The 22,629-nt window shown below is 34.5% G+C and overlaps 2 protein-coding genes across 3 annotated transcripts; both read right to left on the bottom strand.

Moving 5' to 3' along the window:
- Positions 1 to 795: 795 nt before the first annotated feature.
- Positions 796 to 5,295, bottom strand: LOC133704578 (prefoldin subunit 3-like). Its single transcript, XM_062129454.1, has 6 exons — positions 5,043 to 5,295; positions 4,884 to 4,941; positions 4,148 to 4,219; positions 2,096 to 2,215; positions 1,888 to 1,989; positions 796 to 1,207 (listed from the first exon to the last, which is right to left on the bottom strand). The coding sequence occupies exons 1-6, from the start codon at positions 5,195 to 5,197 to the stop codon at positions 1,124 to 1,126; spliced, it is 591 nt and encodes a 196-aa protein (XP_061985438.1). The 5' UTR covers positions 5,198 to 5,295; the 3' UTR covers positions 796 to 1,123.
- Positions 5,296 to 17,162: 11,867 nt separating this feature from the next.
- LOC133704052 (transcription factor bHLH148) lies at positions 17,163 to 18,526 on the bottom strand. 2 transcript variants are annotated; one of them, XM_062128787.1, is made up of 2 exons: positions 18,361 to 18,526; positions 17,163 to 18,104 (listed from the first exon to the last, which is right to left on the bottom strand). In XM_062128787.1, exon 2 carries the CDS (start codon positions 18,019 to 18,021, stop codon positions 17,326 to 17,328), a length of 696 nt encoding a protein of 231 aa, XP_061984771.1. In that variant the 5' UTR covers positions 18,022 to 18,104; positions 18,361 to 18,526; the 3' UTR covers positions 17,163 to 17,325. The 2 variants fall into 2 exon arrangements, with proteins under 2 accessions (XP_061984771.1, XP_061984770.1); XM_062128786.1 differs by having other exon boundaries at positions 17,163 to 18,110; positions 18,361 to 18,523.
- Positions 18,527 to 22,629: the final 4,103 nt, after the last annotated feature.

The following is a 22,629-nucleotide window of genomic DNA, read 5'->3' as shown; positions in this document are numbered from 1 at the left end:
TGATGCTGGGTTTAACCGACACTTAAAAGTGATTATTGGAGGCAGCAAGACCCCCATCCGTAATTTTCTATGGCCTCCTGGATTGGAATTTACGATGGGCTGCTCTCAGGTAGGTGGCTAGTTGCTTAAAAGAGACTTTTTCAAACACCTACTTGTAATGCAATTTGATCAAAAGTAATCAGATTACATTCAACGCTTGAAATCGACTTCTAAAAGTCCACTCAAAGTGTGTACCTGGATAATCCTTAATTTCTATGCGGCGCCCTAAATGGTGTTTTGGTGCTGGGGGGGGGGGGGGGGGGACAAGACAAAAACTCGACTCCCTCATAGACACATGTTAACTTGCCACTGCTCTGAACTAGATTCTCAGTCACCGACAAGTTGAGGCTCACATGTAAAAACGTTAGCCGTTATCAGTAGCGAGGCCGCCAAAGTGCCAGCCTAACGTTACAAGACTCAACCGTCATGTGATGCAATTAAGAAATACGTCCAACATGAACACAAGTGTGATCCCACCAAGCTCGTGGACCTAAGTCTACAGAGCAAGAAACCTAGTAATAATTTAAAACTAAAAAACTCAATAGTATAATTTAAAAAATCCAGATCTACAACCCTTTTGAGGTAAGATGCTGACATCATTCAGACCAAGTGACCTAGGCTCCTTTACCTCCATCTCGCAAACCTTTTGCCAACGCATCTCCTTCATATTGAACTTACATGCGGTCCCCATTGTTTCCACCACGGACCCGACATTTCAAAATTTAAACCAGATATCTAACTCATTTAACAAAGAGATTTGAAACTTAACCGGACATCTTTTTGAAAAACAAAAGCTTACAAAACAGTAAACACCCAATCAACCTAAAGGACTTTCAGTTAATACAGATGTTACAGCTCAAGCTAAGAAATTCTATCATGCATCAAAAATGATCCAGATAATATATCAAGCTTTTGCATGAGTGCAGTGAACCAGACCACAAAAGTGCAGATATGCAGAAAACATCAACAGGTATGCAGAGACAATACCTTCACCAGATTAAGAAACGAGGGAGCAAGACAATACACCCTAGAAGATAAGCTTCCATTGCTGCCTCTGAAACTCAATTGCAGTGGAACAACTATTTCATGAGTCTTTCTCAGCAGTAACAGCTTCTCGCATTCTGCGCTTCTGGTGAACATCCCAATTATACACACGGGCAATAGTAACCTGTAAAATGGTAGTAATGGTAAAAAAGCCGCTAACAATTTACAAACTTCCGATGCCTTTTGCAGTTTGGTATGCTGTAAAATCAAATGCCTTAACATTTGTTTCCTGGGAATACTTGCACTCTTAGTAACTTTACACATTTTCTCATTGTAAATGACTTGCTCATTGTTTGCTAAACACAGCTTAACCTGCTCAAAATCATTTTAAAACATAAACTATTTTCATCAATGGCAAGTCATTTACATAAAGACTAAAAACTAGTTCATAAAAAGGATTTATTTTAATTTTATATATCATTTATCTTAATCTAAAATATTTTTGTTTCTTAAAAATAATCTTATTTTATAGGGTGCTTTAACTAAAAACAATCCACATTAGAAAATAAAAAAATTGGCTAAAGCACTAGATTGGATCAATAAAAAACATTGGTGTATCAAATGAGAAAGATCAAAGTTCAAGTACTTGATTGATAGAAAATGAAAGTTGGTGTACCAATAACAATTTTAGGACAAATGAAACATCATCATAATACAGAAAAATTGATTGGAGGGGTGCAAAATTAGTGCTAGCCCGGTTTGTTATGCAAATAATGTCATATGCAACATATTGGTTTAAATTCTACACATTAATCGCCACTCCAGGAAGAAAGATAAAGAAGCCTATATTTTAATTAGCAATACCTGTGTTATTGTGACTTGATCCCTTAAGAATAATAGATCGGCAACTAGAACTTCTAGACTAGCTTTAGCGTTGTCCAAATTCTTTTGTAGAAGATCATTGGCCTACACCATAAAATTCTCATTGATCTTACATTTGTATCCAATCTTAATGATTTTCTTTTTTAAAAAAAAAGAGGCTTCTGAAGCATCTAAAAGAACAGGTGCAAACCTCTTCACATGAATACTCCAACATGACATTTGCTCCTAGCCATAAACAAACCGACTCGGCATCCTCAATGCGAGCCTGAGAATATATGCCTTCGGAAACTTCAAAATCAGCAATAAGAGGCTGCGTCCAAAATACAAAGCCAATGAAACATCCAATAGCATAAACTCTATAAGAGAATAGAAACCTAAAACCATTAGCTTTAAGTTCAACCAGATAACAAAATAGATTGCATAATTCAGAACTAGTCAACAGCCAACATATGCACCTGAATTAATTACAGCTTCAAGTTAGGAATAATTGTTAAGAGGATATGATACGATTGAAATATATTAAAAAATACTGTATTTCAAGTCCTATTGATGGCATATCTTTCAGATGCTAACTAAGAAAGTCAGCACTTTTTTCATATATAGCATATATGTATATTGTTACTGCTATCGATGTAAGGTCACAGAATTATCATCCAAGGTTCCGCCTTTTGAAACAACAGTAACTTTCTGAAGGCTGCTCCTGCAAAAAGTTCCAAGGTGATTTCTACATCATTGGGTATAGCTAACCAACTAGCTGGATTGCGGTATTATGATGCCATATATATCCGAATTTGTGGGAGAATGCCAATCAAAATATAGCAGGTTCTTCTTAGCAAATCTATTGATAGATACTAAATAGCAGCTCACTAGTTCAATCCTTCTTAAGTCACGTCGCCCACTAGCATGCAAGTGTTGGGTTCTTAAAAGATGGGGGAATGTAATTACCAAAGACCATCCATGGACAACCAATGGACCACTGATTGTAAGGAATAGGGATATTATTAGAGAAAGAGATTCCCATCAACCAGAAGCTAGAAATCTGGAGTACGTAAAGCCAGGATTGCCACATATCTAATCCAGGAAGACTGAAGAAACCAACATGAAAAATATATGGCATTCATTAAGGTAGTCTAAAAAAATGACTCAACTAGTGAAAATTTCTTCTGCAAGTATGATCATGTATGCAACTCACCTGCCAACATACACTTACAGTGCAGCATCTAATATACAAATTAAACATTTTTGAAATCTACTGTCTTAGTCTTGGCCCAGGGATTTTTACAATCATGGTTTGAACTATGTGAGGAGGCATGGGATGGGAGAATACACATAATTAGCTTGGCTGATGGATTGAGCACAGACCTGATATGACTATAATGATTGTAAGAATCCCTGGGCCAAGACTAAGGAAGCTAAGGGTAGGATGGTTGACATGGACTCTAGAGCTGAATCTTAGCAAATCCAATAAAAAACTATGGTGATGTAAAAGATAATGTCAGAAAAGAGGAAGCTGCTCTCTAATAGCAAGCTGTCAACAAACACGAAGCTCACTTTTTTGAGGCCAATGATAGCGAGACTCCAGCGTGCTTGCCCTAAAGTAGAGGTGAGCCCTTCAGCAGAGGAGTTACGTGATAGTGGGCTTTATTCATTTTCATCAATTAAAGATGGGTATGAAGAACTCAACACGTTTAAGAGTTCCAAAATGCCATCATTTATCAAATAACAAAAAATGCGATGAACATAGATGCATGTGTTTAGTGAATTGCAACTAGTGCAAATGCATAAACCACATCTGATTTCTCCTCCTTATGATGGTCATGTTTCACAGTTACTTTCAGCATGCAATGGTAAGCAGTAAATGGCACACTTCAACCTCGTGTTCAACTTTATTTAAAACCAGAACAGTTATCAATTCATCAGGAAGGAGGGGGGGGGGGGGGGAGGTGGGTGAGGGATATACTAGGATACCCCATATAACACAAACGGCATATCTATTTACTATGATATTTGTGCTGCAACAAGAGCATGACAGTATTCTTCACAAGTATATTCACCCATACAATATCAATTTTGCAACTACCCTATAAAATAATGTGCTAGAGCTAGAAGGAAATCCATCAAAATAAAAACAGTGTTATTCATGAAGTCTGCTAAACCCATATTCGAACATAGCTTGGGTAAGAACAATTTCCAAAAGCAAGCTACCATAGATAATATAAAATGATCAGCACAGAAAACGAACCTCACCAGTACCCTTCTTAGCCTGTAAAGTGGCAACCACATCTAAGCACTTCTCTATATCAGGGATCTTTGCCTGACAACCAAAGCAATTACTGAATGTTACACCAGTTATTACAAACCAAAGAAATTAAACTAGTGAAGTCACATGAAAACTTGATTCCGATTCAGCACAAAGACCCAAATTAACCAAGTTAGATTCTGCTTGTGGTACAGAATATTTATCCCAGAAACGGATTGCAGAAATCAAAAGCATCACTCAGATATTAGAATAGCTTATAGCTTAAGATTATGATATTCAACATTCAGCTGGATAATCAATAGCTGAAAAAAAGAGTGCAAAAATACTCATAAAAAATGCTATAACTGAGGTAGTAGTTTTGGAGTTAATTATATCCAGCCAAAACCATACGAAGCAGAGAAAAGGTAAAAACCCTTATGGGGTCAAATTCTAAAATGCAGCAATTCAGTCCTGCCATGCAAAGCTTCTTGAGAACTCAAAAGCTAAAAACGTTTTTCCTACCAATTCAACCGATTAATAATTCATGAACTATAAGACCCATTTTAGCCGGTTACAGTCAAATTCTACCAATTTCCATAATGTTAAGATTTGGAGAGTCAAACACTTGACATAAATGCCCACAAGGTTTCCAAAGAACAGTAAGTCACGACTCCCCTGTTAATCAAACCTAGTTTTCTACAGTTATAATTCAATTCAAACCATAGAATAAAAAAGGTACCTGAAGATCCCTTTGTTGGGCAAGAAGTTTCATCTCCACCAACTTATATTGCTGTAATCTACAAAACAAACATAACCCCCAACATCAATCGCGAAAAAGATGAAGTATTTAACATTTTAAATCGATTAAAGTTATGAAAGAAATGATAATAGAGAATACCTTTCTTGCAGAAAAGACAGGGCAGAGTTGACATCAAGACCAGATTGATTAAGATAGGTTTCAACATCTTCTACAAACTGAGCTCCTGGTATTCCTCTTCTCTCTGTAGTTGTTTCTGTTGCTGTTGCTGCTGCTGTTGATGATGATGACGCCATTCTCTTCTCCACAGCTACTGTATCTGGGAACTAGAAGCAGAGGAAGACACAGACAGAGAATGAAGGGCTTTTTCGGTTCCTCAACACGTAGAAAACGATGTCGTCTTAAGCCTAACTGCGGCTGCGTATCATAATTGAGTCCCTTTACTTTTTATATTTTCTTTAGCAGACCCTTAACTATATATTTTGGTCAATTAAACTGGTGTGGATTCAGATAAAATGCGATTTCTGATCCTCAGACCATACCGTCAAAAAAAGGTGAAATCCATCGGGACTTTCTAAGTTTCAATTGGTAAAAAAGGCTGGATCAATAGACTCCAATCACAGTTAAATCGATGTTAAGGGGTTGATTTGGGAGTACTCAAAATAAAGGGCTTGGTTTGACCGATAGCGAGATATAATCCTAACGGGCTCCATCGTTCGCTAATTGAGGTCTTCCATCACGTGAATGTGATCTTGAGCCCATTACAGCCATTTGGCATATCTAATCTTCTCTCTCTCTTCCGCCGAGCTGCTCTTCCTATAACCGTGTTGTCCGCATTATAGTTGCCTGCCGTGTTTGAGGAGACTAGTGATATTGTTGATCAGTATGATCTCCAGTCAGACAAGAATCTGTGTGGGTGATTAGTTGAGATGCATGTTAAAGTCAATGAATTCTATGGTGTTCGTTTTCACATGGATATATAGCAGGGTTTTTATTTGCAGCAGTTTCATTACATTCTCGTAGTCTGAAGAGAAGCATGAGTGATCATAGCATGTGAATGAAATGCGGCAATTTAGATGTTTTTAGAGTAGATAAATATATGCAATGATCTCAAATCCCCTCTGAATGCAAATCGTCACCACAAGACCTGAAAAACTTATCTCATGAAAAAAGAGTTAGCCTGAGAGCCTCTTCATGGTTTAAGTCCAACATGATAATGATGGACTCACTGAGTTTATTGGGCTCCACCATGGGTTAATCGAGGCCTTCACGCCAAATGAAGACTCATCAGCCAGTTTTCTAGATCTCTAAATTCCTTAATCGATTTCAGCCTTTACGTGTCACAACGCTTCCACTGTAATAAACCGCTCCTTAAAACATGCTTACAAATATATTGGAATAGAACAAAAGACAAACAATCGAAGGGATCAAAGCTGGTAACTTTGGAACTGGGTTATCAAAAAAATCAAGGTTGACGGCACTTCACTCCAAAATTGTTCTGGAAAGGGTAAGAAAAATGATGCTCCGGCAAAACTAAGATAAAGCCGTTTTAAACAGAAATTCTATATTTTGTTGTCCTCCAACTCAAGCAAAAGTAAAAAATTTCAAGATTTTTGGTCCTGGTTTGGGTGTTGCTATTATGAATCTGGGCCTAATCGAAGGCTTTATAGAATTATAGTCCAAACCTATATTAAACACCGATTTTTCCCACGATGATAGTTAATCACGCAATAATAGTATCACAGGGAGCTCAATAGTGCACTGCTCAGGAGCCTCGCACCTGAGCAGAAATCTACTAATTAAGCCTCCATAGCCAGAGAGGCATGCAAGCTGTGGGAAGAGCATGCATTGCAGTGTTGTGATATTGTTTAGTTACTTCCAGCAGTATATGGCTATTTGACTTGCATCCGATCATTACGCATCCATTAACCTTCGGAATATGCATTGCATTGGCGAGACTTACCTTGTTAAAAGTAGGAGTTAATTATAAATTAGTTCCTCTAATTTATTAAAACAAATTAATTAATCTCTTTATTACGAGAAATTATTTAACAAACCCTTGACAGTTAAATGGCTAATATATATTTATTAGTTTTGATATTATTGTTCAAAATACCCTTTATAATGCATAGATGTTAATGAACATCATTTAACTAGTCTCAAAACTACTACTAATCATCCTTAATTGATCATAATATTCCATCCGTCAAACAATACTGCAATATTTTAAAAAAGTAAACTCGAATTAAATATAAAAAATAAAAATTTTAACTCCTGGACTCAAGATTTTTAAGTCTTAAAACACCTAAATTAAGTGGTGTTTAGATGCAAATTTGATATCAATGATTTTTTGAAGATGGGAAATTTCATTTAATTGTGGTCCTGCCATTAGTAGCCGATATTGAAGAATCAATAATTTCTCTCTTTTTATTTTCTTATTTGATTTTCCTTGATGGTTGTTGCTGTGATGGCAGAGGAAAAAATAAGATGGAGGATGGAGAGGGAGAGGGAAGTGGGGGAAGGAAAGCAGGAGAAAGGTGAAATTTGATAAATAAAAAAATTTCTTCTTACTCAACTGTGTTATGCAATTACAACAACGAGTTAATTTTGTAAAGAAACATGTTTTTAATACTCCCCCTAACAATATTTTTTTTTATTTGAAATATCGGTTTTAATATTGTTTTCATGTCATTTCAATGTCCTAAAAAAACTCAAGAATTTACCTCAAGTATATGGTTGAAATGAAATCATGGTTTTTCATGTATTTAAGAACTCTCCACTGCTCCCCCGTTATCTTTGAAAAGTTTCAATTTCGCATTTTGATGCTAAACAAACAACAAAAGACTCAATTTTGTTCATATTTATATATTTTTTTTCTGATTTTCCTCTCAAATCCTTGAAATGTAATACCATCCAACAAGTACACTTAAAAACTTAAAAAAAATAAAAATAAATAAGAAGTGTGTTATTTTCTTATAATTGGAGGTTAAGAAAGTAATACCTTGGGAGGTTAAAAGTGAAATATTGATGAATATCAGGGAATAAAAAGAAATTTTTGCTACAAAATCATGAACCATATTGATTTTTCTAGTATCAAAACTATTAAATCTAATCTTTCTTGATAGCTTGGTTTAAAAGCTGGTTGATTTATAATCTAATTAATCTGAATTTAATATTAAATCAACTAAGAACATTAAATCAACTAAGAAATCTAATTTTTCTTGACTTAAAGACTCATTGATTCAGAACCTAAATAACCTAAGTTTGTTCTAATATTAAATCAACTAAGAAATTGATATTCGATCAATCTAATCGATCCAACTTGACCATACCCAGACTTAATCTGAACAATTTCTTGATAATAAAAAAAATGAATAACATCATTTCGTTACCTTCATTGGAAAAAATTGATTTGCATATGTGATCTAGAGGTTAGCCGAGAAGTTTCACCAAGTCAATCCCCAAATTATGTCTAACAATAATACATTCCCCCTTAAAACAAAATTGCGTTTTGATTTTCATACTGTTCATTGAATCTCACCGGTCGAAAAGAATGTTAAATGTATCGAGCATCTTCTAGTTTGGCTCCTGAGCCGACAGATTAAATGTATCAAAGATATTCGATGCCTGTTTTTTCTACACATATTGGCCCTCAAATTGGCATGTCAAAACTCCACTGAGATCGATGGATCAATTTAACATTATTTGTTGGCCCTCATGTATTATTATCCACGCATGCATGCCTCGGCATTTCATTATTTCTGTCTCTTCGTTTTTCTTTATCTTCGAGTGAAAATGACATGCCCTATTCCAGGACACATAAATGCATTGCACATGGAACCTGGAAATAGAACCCTACACATTATTTGTTCTCTAATTTATTAACAATACTCTAAAGGCTAAAAGAAATTTGGTCATTTCTCATGTGGGATTTAACAGGTTAAAAAGGTCACTTAAAAGAAATTGAGTAATTCCTAACGCCCCCATCCTAATTACTCAGGTCCCGTCCCATCGCATTTTCAACCTCTTCTCTGATATTTTTTTTACTTGTACATGACAGCAGCTTGGCATCTCTTGGATCCAATGAAGCTGTTTGTTAAAACGAGGAGCGCAACCGATAAGATTTATTGAGACTGTGATTGGAATTATTGTGTTTTTTTTATATATATTTTTTTATTTTTAATTATTTTTGAAAAGCAGTGATACTAGGCAATTCTTTGCTATGTTTTATTTGTTATTTTTTTTATTTTAAATAAAATCAATTGAAGGAAATTTGATCGTTTTATTTCCCTTTCAACTATATATTTTCTTGCCTTGAAGTACCCCCCATGACGTCATGTTTCCCTACCAAGTTTAACTTGCGAGAACTCAAGGTTTTGTTTTTTTCATCTTTAAAGGATAGAATTCCCTTCAAAAACGTAATTCATGTTTATACTAATATAATTATATAATAACAAAAGAAATTCCTTTTCATATCTGAAAATGGATTTAAATCCCAGGAAACAAAAACACCGGCATTGCAATTTCAATATGACTAAAATAGTTTGAAGATAAATTCCCTTCAAAAACGTAATTCATGTTTATACTAATATAATTATATAATAACAAAAGAAATTCCTTTTCATATCTGAAAATGGATTTAAATCCCAGGAAACAAAAACACCGGCATTGCAATTTCAATATGACTAAAATAGTTTGAAGATAAATTGCCATTAACTAATTACTATATTGTGAGTCGAATTAATTTAAAAAAAAATAGAAAAATATTTAGATATTATTAAAGTTTTTTCGATTAGTTTTAGTTAATTTTTGAATTAATTCAATGTTAAGAAATAAAATTACAAAAAAAATTTAAAAAAAAACTCAAGTCAATCTAAAAAGTCATATATCAAATCAGTAAAATAAGATAAATATATAAAAAATAAATTAAAAACTAAATTTTTAATATTAAAGTGTGAAATAAAAAAAATTAATGTTACAATAAAAGTACCTTGTGGGTAAGGTAACAATAATTTGGAAACAATGGGAAAATGACAAAAAGGTGGTAACAATTATTACCTAAACTCGTATCATGCTCTGTTACGTGTCATGTGGGTGTACAGGAAGACAACCAAGTTTTTTCATTCACTATAATATATCATGCCTATAATTAATTTTGTTCTCGAGACAGTTTTTGGCCATGGAATAAATAAAAGAAGACCAAAGTGCCACATCGCAAACAAACCCTTCCATCTCTGGATAATGGAGACCATATGGCGAAGCCATCTTTTGCAACTTTTACTTTTCCACCTCCTTACCTTTTGTTTTCTTGGAGTTCAATGGACAAGACGAGACCCCTCCATGTGCTTTAAGAATACTTTAGGCGAAGTGTGCAATTCTTTAAATTTTATGTCCTTTTCATTGCCTGGTATTCACATGTTGGCTGGTGCATGCCCTTGTAAAAACGATCAAAAGACGAGAATTTTCAAGGCAGTTAAATTAAAAGGTCTCCTGTGTATTTAGTCATGCATGGTATGGCGCATATATGAGACTACTAATCTTAGAATCTCTGCAATCTTTTGTCTGTGTTTCTCACCTGGGCTATCTGGGAAAGTTTGGATGGGATCTAGCATCGATAACGGTACCGTTTTCATTCTTTTACATGGGTGTCTCTAGCTGTTTGATCTTTACATCTGCCCGACGCATTATTTCCAAAGATGGTAACTATCTCCTTCCGACGTTCTGAGATTGTTGTTGAATATTTCATAAGACTGTAAACGTGACTGTTACTTGCTGTAGACGAACGTGCCTTTATCAAACTTTTGAAAGGGAATATGCAACACTGTGGGTGAATATTTTTTAGAGATATATGCAGATAGTTGAATAACACGGGCACTTGAATAGTTTCGAGATCACTCGAGCAGTGACGAGCAGAGATGTTGAATTAATATGTTTTTGCGTGAGAAAATAATAGCAAGAGGAACTGGTATTATTATCAAGAGTTAATTACTAGCTACTTAATTAGTCTAGAAATTAACCACCTCTCTTGCGAGCAACATGAAGGTAAAAATAAATAAAAACTGCGACGTCTTGCAACCAAGAAAGATCCTTGTGTGTGAGGAAAATTTTCACGGGTCAACATGTTAACAAGTGATAGTCAGACTATAGAAATGAACACTCTCTCCTGCGTTGGGAGGGTTTATTTACAGTGTTGAAAAGTGTTCTATTTTTGCAAATTGATCATTTGTATTCATAGAATTTATTTCTCGTGATCTTTATTTGGATTTAATTCCAATATTTTTATTTGTCATTTGTAATCGTTCATGGTGAAATAATGAACTATATATTAATGCCCTGAAACTGGGATGCTGATGTGAAGTAGCAGCAAAGTTTACAGGAATCACACCCCGCGGGCCACATGCAAGTTCACTGTAGATTCCGTGCAGCTAATTTCAACAGACATCCTTGTATTTGCATTGGATCTCGTACAGTGAGGCTAGCAAGATTCTTTTGTTCTTGAGGGATACAGTATAGATAACTTTGCGATTTAAATTTAAGATATTCTAATGGAAATCTTAAATCGTGAACATTTATTGAAAGCGTCGCCAAATTATTTAACTTCTTTGTTAATTTTAAAGGATCTCGTGACTTCAATTGTTGTCGATAGACTCGATACAGAAGGCATTCATCAATTTGACTTTTCTTTCTTTCTTTCTTTTTAAATTAACACCTCGAGTTTGAAATCGTTTTTTAATTAATTAATTAATCTCCAGTTTGGGTGTGGTACCTCTCTTTGCAAGAGACGGAAAGCCATCTCTCAGCTAAAAGGTCGAATGATCTTCGATGATCCATTGAGCATTAATTCATCCTTCCCGTGTACCTTTAATTTGATTTTCAGATCAATTATTGCCGATTCGTTAGTTTGAAGATTGCGCATGATTTTTGTGCATTGATTAATTTAATATGTTATCTAGCTAGCTAGTTTGATAGATGACAGAGGCTTTTTATCCTCCCTGAGTTTATTGTTTGAATGTTTTGATTGATTAATTTAAAGGTAGCCTTCAGCTCTCAAATCAAAATCATGATAATGGCTTTCCATCGAAAGCACTCAAAAATGATGAAAACTCGCCCTCTGAACTATACAAATCAAACTAAGAAATCAATTATGAAACTTGCCCTCTAACTAAACTATACTAAACATCCTTGATGCTTGTTATGCATAACCTTTCTGGTTACAGCAATGAACAATGGTGTTAACTAGCTATTTTATCGGCGCTTCACCATGGTCGGGTAATTTTATTTAACCAAAGTGATAACAAAATTACTCCACGTTGTACTATGGGTAAAAAAATTTGAACAAAAAAAAAAATTTAGACATCGCTAACATATTTCCTGAAAAAAATAAATTTTAACCATGATCTTAAAATTAGTTGTATTCTTGGTGGTATTTTTATCTAATATTAAAACAAAAATATATTGGATTTTTCTAAATCAACCCAGATTGACTTATAAGGCTTGCAAAAATAAATTGGTATGTTCAATCTTTAATTAATTTAATATTAAAAGATAAATTTGGTAAAAAAAACACTCAATTAAAAAGAAAAAAAATCAATTGAACTCGAGTCAATAAACTAAACTCATGATGCAGGTCATGCACGCTATCAAATTCAATAATTTTTGTACTTCATAAATTATTTTTCATTTAACCATACGACAATAAATTGCATGATAATTTTATTTGTCTTACTCAACTTATATATATTTTTTTAAGCAACATTGAGATTTTAAACAACCACTATCAAACTTCTTTCATCACATGAAACCCGTGAACACCAATAACTACCATTTAGGTGTTTGAAAATGACATGATTGATGACCTTTTTTCTTATTGTTGAAATTCAGTGACCTCTCTCTTTCATCTCTCAAACTAATGATCAAAAAATAATGAAAATGAATATCTAATTTGTACCGAAATTGAATTGTAAAAAATATAATGGACCTGATGGGTATAATTTGAAAAGTTGAAGGACTAAATTAAAATTTTACGGGAACTCTAAACTAACCACCCATTTTCAACGTTTTTGCCTTGCTAGTCCTCCTTTCAATCTTGTCATTTATCTATAAATTTAAATCAATTTTCCTTTAACTTGACCATAAAAAAATGTAAATGCTTCAAAAAAAAAAGATTAAAAGATCCAAATAAATAAAAAAGAAATTTGTCATAAGGAGTTCATAGTAAAATATAAAAGTATGAACGAAATATTTTTTTTTTGCAAAGTGTTTTACCATAATGTTTAAAGTTTTGCTAATGTCATTAAATATATTTCCCAAAATCACTGCTTAAATAACTTGACCCATGAAATCTATGGGATTCAATAACAAATAACAAAGATCGGTTTGTTTGTGAATGTGTTAGAAATTATTTTTCAGTACTTTTCACTTGAAATTACATTAAAATAATATTTTTTTTAATTTTTAATTTTTACATCAAAACGACCAATAAGCACTAAGAAATTATTAACTTGAAACTTTTTTTAAAATAAAAAAATACAATCTATTTTTTAAAAATAGCTGGACTGCAGTTCTAAATAGCATCAAATTTATTGATTTTTATGGTGAGATTTTTTTGAAATTGATCTAGGAAGATTTTTTTGGACAATTTGGTGACGATAAAGAGCCTGATTTGTATTGTGATAGTGATTGCTTTTTAAAGTAATTTTTACTTTAAAATATTTTGAAATAATATTTTTTTTATTTTTTAAAATTTATTTTTTAACATGAATATGCTAGAACAATTTAAAAATATAAAAATTAATTTAAATTAAAAAAATAAAAAAAATCAGTTTTTTTTAATACACTCTTAAAATATAAAAACACGTGTACTCTAAACAAATGGAAAACCAGTTTTTGCAGCTTGAAAAAATGTTTTCGTTTTTGGAAATCATGATTGTAACATGTGCTGTTGAAGAGATGCCGAGGACTCGAATGACGTTAAAGCAAATGCCCGTGTGGCAGCTTCTTCTATTAGAAATTAGAATTGTTTAATCTTTTGAGTGAACTTGCCACCTCCCCCCAATTAACTAGTGGCGGGACGGCGGTGACAGCCCATCTTTGTTTCATGGGTTTTTTTTCCATGACTTACAGCGACCATTACTTTAATCAAGATTAACCATCTAGTTTGTGGTATTATAATGATAAAAATTTAAGATTAAAAAATATATTTTTTTTATAATTTCAGGTTTGAGACTTGTGGTTACTTATTATAATTATTAGAGGTTTACATGGTCGTTAACTTCAGGACCCATGAGATTAGTCGAGGTATGCACAAGCTAGCCTGAACATCCATATGTTAAATTAAAAAAAATTAATTTATATTATTTAATTATGCAAATAGAAACGTTTTAATCATTTTTCTAAGGAAAAAATGACTTGATGGCATTGTAAAAAGCACATCCTCTTGTTTCTCACGAGTTAACAGGGTTAAATCATGGTAAATGGGACGGCCCTCTGTCCAGTCAAACTGATTGGCTTTTACAGTGGTTAATTCAAAAGGCACAAAGAGGGAATTTTCTCTTTTTCTTTTAAAAAAAAAAAAAAAACTGTGGATATCCTGAAGAGAAAAGTGTGTAGCCGTGTAGGAGAGGCTTCAACAAGGCACATGGGTGCATGTGTACCGCGGCTGCTTGTATGCCTGAACAAAATGAATGCAAAGCATGTGTTCTGAGAAAATCATCACTTTCTGAGACCTATGCGAGCAAAAATAACGTAGGGTAGGGTGTCCTATGTTAGGGGTCCTTAAAAACAAAATTCAACCATTGAAGTCTCTGCACTCTCATTCTCTACCTCCTCAAATCCCTATCCTAACTGATAGTGATGAAACACAAGCACCCGTGTGCCTGCCATAGAAAATGATACGCGGTTCTTCTCTAGGATGTTCGGGAGAATATTAGAGATTTTTTTTAATAAAATATTTTTTATATTTTAAAAATTATTTTTAATATTAGTATATTAAAAAAAAATAATAATATTTAAATAATAATAATAATAATCTGAAGTAAAAATAAAAATAAATATTAAAAAAAACACTAAAACGGAGTCAAAGGCATTGGACGCAGGTGTCACCCTGTCATGCCTCCTCGACACTAGCCCTCTCCAGAGAAAGAACCCCTTCACTTCCCTTCCCTTGTCTTGTACTCCTGTACTGTAATTAGAAGGGGCAGGTGACCTAGAGCGCATGGGCGTCCCACAGTCAAATGTTTTTGTATCCAACACCAACGGGTGAGCATGTCGTCTCCTTTAGACAGCAAGTGTCACATTCGGAGCTCCGATTCTTTCAAGCTTTGGTTATTGTGCCAACCTACTTCTTATTTCTTCCCTACTCAAACTCTTACTTGGTCTCTTGATTTTTACATATTTGATATCTTATCTCTATTATTATGATCATTTTATTAGTTTAAATTATTTTTTTATTTAAGTTGGGTAAAGAATAACAATATTTTAGGCAAAATCCTAGTTTTTTTCCGGTAATCATATTAAAAAATAAATATTAATCTTGATTAAAAAATACACAAAAATAACAGATGAAATAATCAAAATAATAGAACTAAAGTTAAATAAATAGAAAAATTATGTTCCAAATAAAGAAATAGAGTAATAAAAATTAATAATTTGTTTTTGTAAATTGGATCTGAAGTTGCATGAGGGAGACATGCATGACTAGTTAAACTATGGTATTTTAGATTTCTAACACAGTTTCATAAAAAGTTTTAACATGTGTTAGGAAAATATTTGAGAAATAACACGGGTTGAACACCGCATTGATAAAAATAGTGGATGAACACAATCATTATAAAGAATAATAGTTGTTTTAAAAAATATGTCCCTCTCAATTTAATTAATATAGTCAGCCCAAAACTTTATGAAAATCCAATGACCAATAAAATAAGATTCAAAATCCAGTAGCTATGAAAAAAAATGGCTTATCGAGAACACACCAAAGCTTCGTTTTTTACACATCCAGTATCGTTATAAAGATTTTGATGAGACAAGTCGAACCACACTTTAAAAGACCACCAAACATGGTTGTAATTTGTTAGGGTTTTTTTTTAAGGTTAATTATAATTTCATTTGGTGTTCTTTCAAGGTATAGTTAGAATCGTGTCATTAAAATTTTTCTAACAATATTGCGTGTCAAAAACAAAATCACGTGTCTCCGATAGCTCATTATTTATTTTTTAATTTTTCTCTTATGCCACGTCACATTGTCTCCTCTCTCTTTTTTTTTTATCATTGAATCTTTATAAAATATTTGGTTAAATTTTGTTGATATTTATTAATTTGTAAAATAAAGATCAATTACTATTTCAAAAGCTTTGGTGTAGAAAAATATACTGTGAGACGTGACTACTATTTCAAATAGTGTTTGTGTTCAAGTATCCTATTTTCAAAAATAATTCTTCAACATTTGTTAATTTTCTAAAAATCTTAGCAAACTATGCTGCTTTTCAAAAAAAAAATCCGTTAAACTAGGCTATTTTTGGAAAAATAATTCTTTCAATATATATATATATATTCAATGTGCTGGTTTGAAAAAAAAACCTCTCAAATTAACCTCCCAACCATACAAGTAATAACAACTGAAGTGTCCTTTTCGTTTTCAGACCATGTATGAGAGTAACATGGATGACTCGATGCAACATAGATTGCCACTGTGTAAAAATTAATTTTTTTGTTTTAATTTTTTTTTACGTGTTAATATAAAAAAAATTATTTTAGAAAAATTATAATTAATAAAAACTTTAAAAAACATCTATACTCCCAAAGATAAAAAGCGTTGCCAACTTTCTTAGGCCACAGACAACCATGGTGGCCTCGGGATTTGCTCTAATCTCTTCCCATTCACAAGTGGAAAGAAAGACATCCTTTCAGATTTTTCACCGTTTGGTCAGAAGACGCACAATTCATGTTATCTTTTTTTTTTAGCTAAATGCAAGTGTTCGGACTAATTTATATGCATTTTAACTAATCACGTGAGTTCTAAAATTAATAACCTCTTCTAAAACCAGAAAGAACAAACGTCTCAAGTGAAATTCATGTTATCCTTAATTACCCAGCAAGACACCAAGGAATGTTGTGTATTTCACACCTCAAATGCCCATACCAAATCCACAACATCCTAATAAAATCTGACATTAGTTACTGAAGCCAGGGAGGAAAATAGAATCCCATTTGCCAACTCTTTCTTCACGCATTATCAAGGACGAATTCCAATGCACTAGCTAGTTATTATAATCAATTAACATTTCTTGAGGATTCAAAACAAAGAAATTAGAACACTGTTTTTTTCCAAGAAAAAAAGAAGAGGAAAGACGAGTATCTAACGGAGCTAGAAGAAAAAATATATATGGGAAAAAAACAGAACACGACATCTGTCATTACAAGCCTATCAGGAGCTCATCGGCTCCAAGGAAGAGCCGGCTCCAGAGGAAGAGCGAGAAAGCAGCTCAGCTATAGCAGACATGGCTTTAACTTGCATCTCCAGAGCAGCAATGTAATCTGTAGCTTCTTCCAAGATAATTGGCAATGGTTGTTTCCGGCAACCGGGAACTAATCGGCCAAGAACACGAACTTTTCTTTGAACAGCCGGCAAACACTTCCCCTTCAGCCTCAAAACACTCACTTTATGCTTCCTCGACGACCGGCTATTACTCGCAGTTGTAACAACAGTAGATCCTGAAGAAGACGAAGACGCAAGTCTCTGTCGCTTATGTTGCTGTTTCCGAAATTTGAGTTTGATCCGGTTTGTCAGAATGGCCCGGCTCCATCTGGTTTTACCTTTAGCAGCAAAAGCTAAAGCTCGATCAGCAACCTCTCTAACGGCTCGACCTTGACGTGGAGCTGATGAAGATGAGGGGTTGAGATTGACTTGGCTTAAGGCCTGGATAAGTTTGGATGAGTAGATTTGTTGTTGTGCTTCTGTTTTCCATTTGGCGTGGCTCTGGGAGTTTTGGTTCTGTTTTGATTGGTGCTGTTGCAAGAGGGATTTCTTCTTCTTTTTCCTTCTTGTTCGATCCGTGTTGATGTTGGCGTTCGTATTCACTGCTGCCACTGACGTTGTTGTTGTTGATGATGCCATCATCATCACCAATCCTTTCAGTGTTGTGTCTTGGTGGTGATAATATAGTCTATCAAAATCCAGTTTTTCTGTCAACTCATCCCTCCTTTCTGTTTCTGATTCAAAAGGACAAAAGAAATTAGATTCATGTAGAAAAGAGGGAGAATTCCGGGATCAGATTCACGAAAATTAAGGGGGGAAATTAGACTTTATTAGCGACGGATTAATTAACAATAAGAACAGGTTTGATGCTAAAAATGAGGTGCTTAGGATAAGATTGAGTTGGTTAAGAGAAGAGTAAGATTCAAGATTGAATGCAAGCAAGAATCATGGAACTAACAGATTAAGGATAAGACCTGCTGTTACCTTCCAGAGAGAGGGGGGGATCGATCTTGAGGTTTCAACAACAGCAAGGATGGAGCTATCAATGATGAAGATATCGAGTATTTACGAAAGAAGGGAGAATTTTAGTGAGGCGGAGAGGGGGGGGCTGTGTGTTAAAGGAGAAATAGAGAAAACGGTGGTGGAGAGGGTTATAAAGGAATAAAGAAATCAAAAGGCAGCACAGTACGCGTTTCATTTAAAAATTAAAAGTGAAAAACCCACATTGATTAATGATGCTTTTCTTCTTCAGTTTTGACGGGCGGGGGGGTCCTTCTATCTTTTCGGCCTGTCTAAGGATTTTACAATATTGGCCCCTTACCCCTACTTTTGGTCTATTATTGTGCGTGGTCCAGCCCCTACACCACCCTGACCCTCTGTCCTATAACCTGCCTCCTTGTTTCCCAGGACAAAGTCGCGGGGAAGCAAAATAGTGTGCTGCTGCTGCTGCTTTACATTCTTCTCGGATGACGAACTTGCCCTTCTCGTATTGTGAAATTGTACAATATTTAACGAACTTTATGGTACCCACATCATATTTCCAATCTTCGCTCCATTTTCTTGTCCTTTTTTTTATTTTTGTCACACCAATTGCAATCCATGGCAGTGCCCTCCATGTGCCGTAATACATGGGAGTGCTGCCAAAATTTAGTGTGGTGCCCGTTGGATTATTGGATTAGTTATTTTTTAAAAGTTATTTTTAATATTAATATATTAAAATAATTTGACAATATAAAAATTATTTTCATGAAATACTATTTGAAACATAAGTTTTCTTCGAATAGTATACATGATGAAAGATATTTAGTATATAAAAGGGAATTCTTTTTTAAGATTTTACATGATTTTAGCTAAAATCAAAGCTTCGCGGGTCAAATTGATCAGGACAAAAGGTGGTAGGGTGAGGATAATATAATTCTACATTAAATTAAAATCAATAACAAACGCCTGAGGACAGTTTTATATTCTACGAATACATTGCGGTCACAAGATTTTAATTTATTTTTTTCAATTTCGAAATATCATTGAAAGAAGAAGAAGGATTTCTATAATGAGAACCCCGTTCACCACCAATAAAATGGAGTTATGAAGTTGACTAGTTGACAATTTCAAACCCAGATATTGGATGTTGGGAACGGTTGCAGAATACAGAGAAGCAGAGGACCTGTAGTAAAATAGCATGGGCTGATAATGTTTCAATGAATGATTGGGAGTATGTTGGCTTCCACTAATTTGACTAGAGCATGGGTCCCTTCCCTTGTAAAAAAATATTGGTTTTCATTCCGTGCAATGATTAATGGAGGTGATGATCCAGAAAAGGAAGTCGTAAACAATGAAAAAAATGCATGTGCAATGTGGGTTGTTCCTCTGGCACTTTGCTCTTTCTCCCCTTTGTTTTGTATTTGTTGGAGGAGGTTTGGAATTTTGCTCCTTGGTGAGGTGTGGGACAGTTATGCTCCACATTTCCAGCACCCACCTCCCCAGCTTTTTCTGCAGAAAAGATTTTTATTTGAAGGGATCCATGATGGGTTCTTATGTATTTTATCACAGCAATTGCTTTCCTTTCTTTTGACACTCTCTGGGTTTATGCACAGGCTCGTCCAAAGAGTCGTAGAACTGGACAGACCTTCATATGATTTCCAGTTTCGGAATTGCTGCCCTGCAATAATAGAGTGCTTGATGATTCCCCGACCTTGCACCATGTATCGGTGATGAAAATAACAGGCACATGTCAAGCCAAGTGATGGGCTTTCATGTCATTAGCCACTCGCTCCTAAGAACCACCAGCAGATTAAGCTTGTCTTCACGGTAGAAATGATCAGGTTAATCTCCCATCCAAAAACGGGTTGGTTTTGAGCCGGAATAGCAAGAATTGCCACGGCGAGCTTGGCATAAAGAAAACAATGTCTGGATCCTTTTATCATCATGGATCGTTTAATTTATCCCAAGATGCTAATCATGAAACTAATCCTCGTTCTCACCAAAAATCATGGTACCATGTGTCTGTCTGTCGACCCCCCTTGAGCACATATGCAGTGGGAAACGAAAACCTTGAAAATACGTTCCTGAGAATTTAAAATATTATTATGCATCATGGCGTGCCAGAGAGACTGCCTCCTTCGTTTGAGACACAATAAAACATCAAGCACCAAAAAGGATATAGCAATAAACAGCACCATAAAAGTAAGGTAATTATTGCTTGTGGAATTCCCATTAATTACCAGATGTATGTAGTTGATGATGGTGAAAGATCACCGATTCGAAGTAAAAGGATCGCATAAATGCAGAAGGTTTGCTAACAGAGAATCGCTCACCTGTGCTATGTGTGTTGTAAATTTGCGACCCGATGCGTCCCTGACGACCTGCTTGACAGTTGACATTATGCTGGGCAAAAGTATCAAGATCTTGATGTATTTTCAATATCAAATCACATTCAAATACATTGCCCGACAAGCTTTGGTGATGGAATCCAAAATCAATCTGAATTAGTTTCTTGTTCATTCACGCATGCATAGATACATGATACTAATAATAATGTGTTTTGTTGCGAATAAAATATAGGTTATCTTTTGCTGGTAGCTATCTTGAAACGACGGAGCAAAAGCAGAGATGATAATAAAAGGGTTTTCAACGTAACTGGCATATATTCTGAGATTAGGTGACCAAACGTACCATTTTAGCTCTCAACAGCCCAATTCAAGGAGCTTAAGAAGCACCGTCAATATTTTCACCGCGATAGGAGAAAATAATTAAGATGTTTAAAAATATATATATTCCTAAAATCTGGCTCAGGACCATCTGTTGTTAAACGCTACAGCCCGAGAGACCTGAACCATTTTCACAGGACCACGAATATGCCCTTGCTCGATGACTGGACAGGATACCAGCAGGAGATGCCAGTGGATGGATGGAAGGGACACGTCGAATGATTATCACAAAGGCTCGCTCCAATAACTTGAATTTTCTTTTTGATTATACTTAACCATTTCTTTGAGTACAATTGCTCTATAAAAATATATAATTTATTCCTATTCCACAAACTTTTCAAGTAGCAAAGGTGGTGGATTACACCAATTTCTTTGCCTTTAAGTACAGCTAGCTAAAAGAAGCTTCACCATCATCTATAAACTAATAAAACTTTCATTGATTGCCACCAAGTCATCGCCACTCACACCCTTGCCCGACCGTCAAGAGTGGCCCTCTTCTTCATCTCTTGGATCCTGAAACAACAGGACGCCTGGCATGAAACCGCCACTGAAAATAAAATAAAGAGCTCACCGCCCGAAATCAAGTAAAGGCACGGCCATTTGTGAAAGTCCAGTTGTAACCACTGGTCCACTGGGTCTCCAGCTCCTCCAATTAACTTACGATCAAATTGTCAACTAAGATGCCTCGTTGTCTCCTCGTGACGACTGAAAAGAAAAGGACTAATTGTCCAATTAACTTATGATCTAATTGTCAAATTATTTATGAGGTGTCTTTATCTAAGATTCTTTCGAACCACTTTCGTTAAAGATGTGATGAGCGTCAGGATTGTAGACATGAATGAAAATAGTGATAGTTACAAAAAAAAATCTTCTGAAGTTTGATCATGTTTTTATTTTTTCTTTAGTTTGAGAAATTATATTTTATATCTTGAATTTTATACACATTAACATTTTATATTTTTTAAAAATAATAAAAATTATTTAATTATTTACAGGACCCGTTATTATTGTTCGTTTAATATTTAAAAAGCCTTGTAATACTAGTATTATATCTTTATCATCAAAAAAATAAATGACTTGGTAATCAATATTCCATCCCTTTTAGGCTTTTTATCAAACACTTCACTTGCATAATGCAAACCATATTCTATCTACAGTTATGAGTGCAAGGGGCAAACCACCACATTATCCGACTATAGTTCTTGCAAGCTCAAGAATTTCAGGACGAACACAAGAGTTTGATGTCCTTTTTTTTTTATTTTCTGAAACAAATCTCAAGCCTTCACAATTTTAAAATAGAGGGATGGAAGTGGAACTCTTAAAACCAAAAAACCTTAAAAGTTAAAACCTCTCGTATCTTTGTCAACCTTCGTTCTCTCGAAGTTTTTGTCTGCCTAAAAGACACGACCATGCCAATGATCGAGTCCTCACAATCACAAGAATGGAAGTCAGGATTTCCAATACACACTGTATCTGAAGCACCACTCTTACTCTCAAAATGAACCTCGTAATCCCTTGTTGGTCTACTTATCTTCAACTTAATCCT

The sequence above is a fragment of the Populus nigra genome, chromosome 10 (genome assembly GCF_951802175.1).
Source record: "Populus nigra chromosome 10, ddPopNigr1.1, whole genome shotgun sequence".
Taxonomy (NCBI): Eukaryota; Viridiplantae; Streptophyta; class Magnoliopsida; order Malpighiales; family Salicaceae; genus Populus; species Populus nigra.
This window is presented reverse-complemented; position numbering and strand designations above follow the sequence as displayed.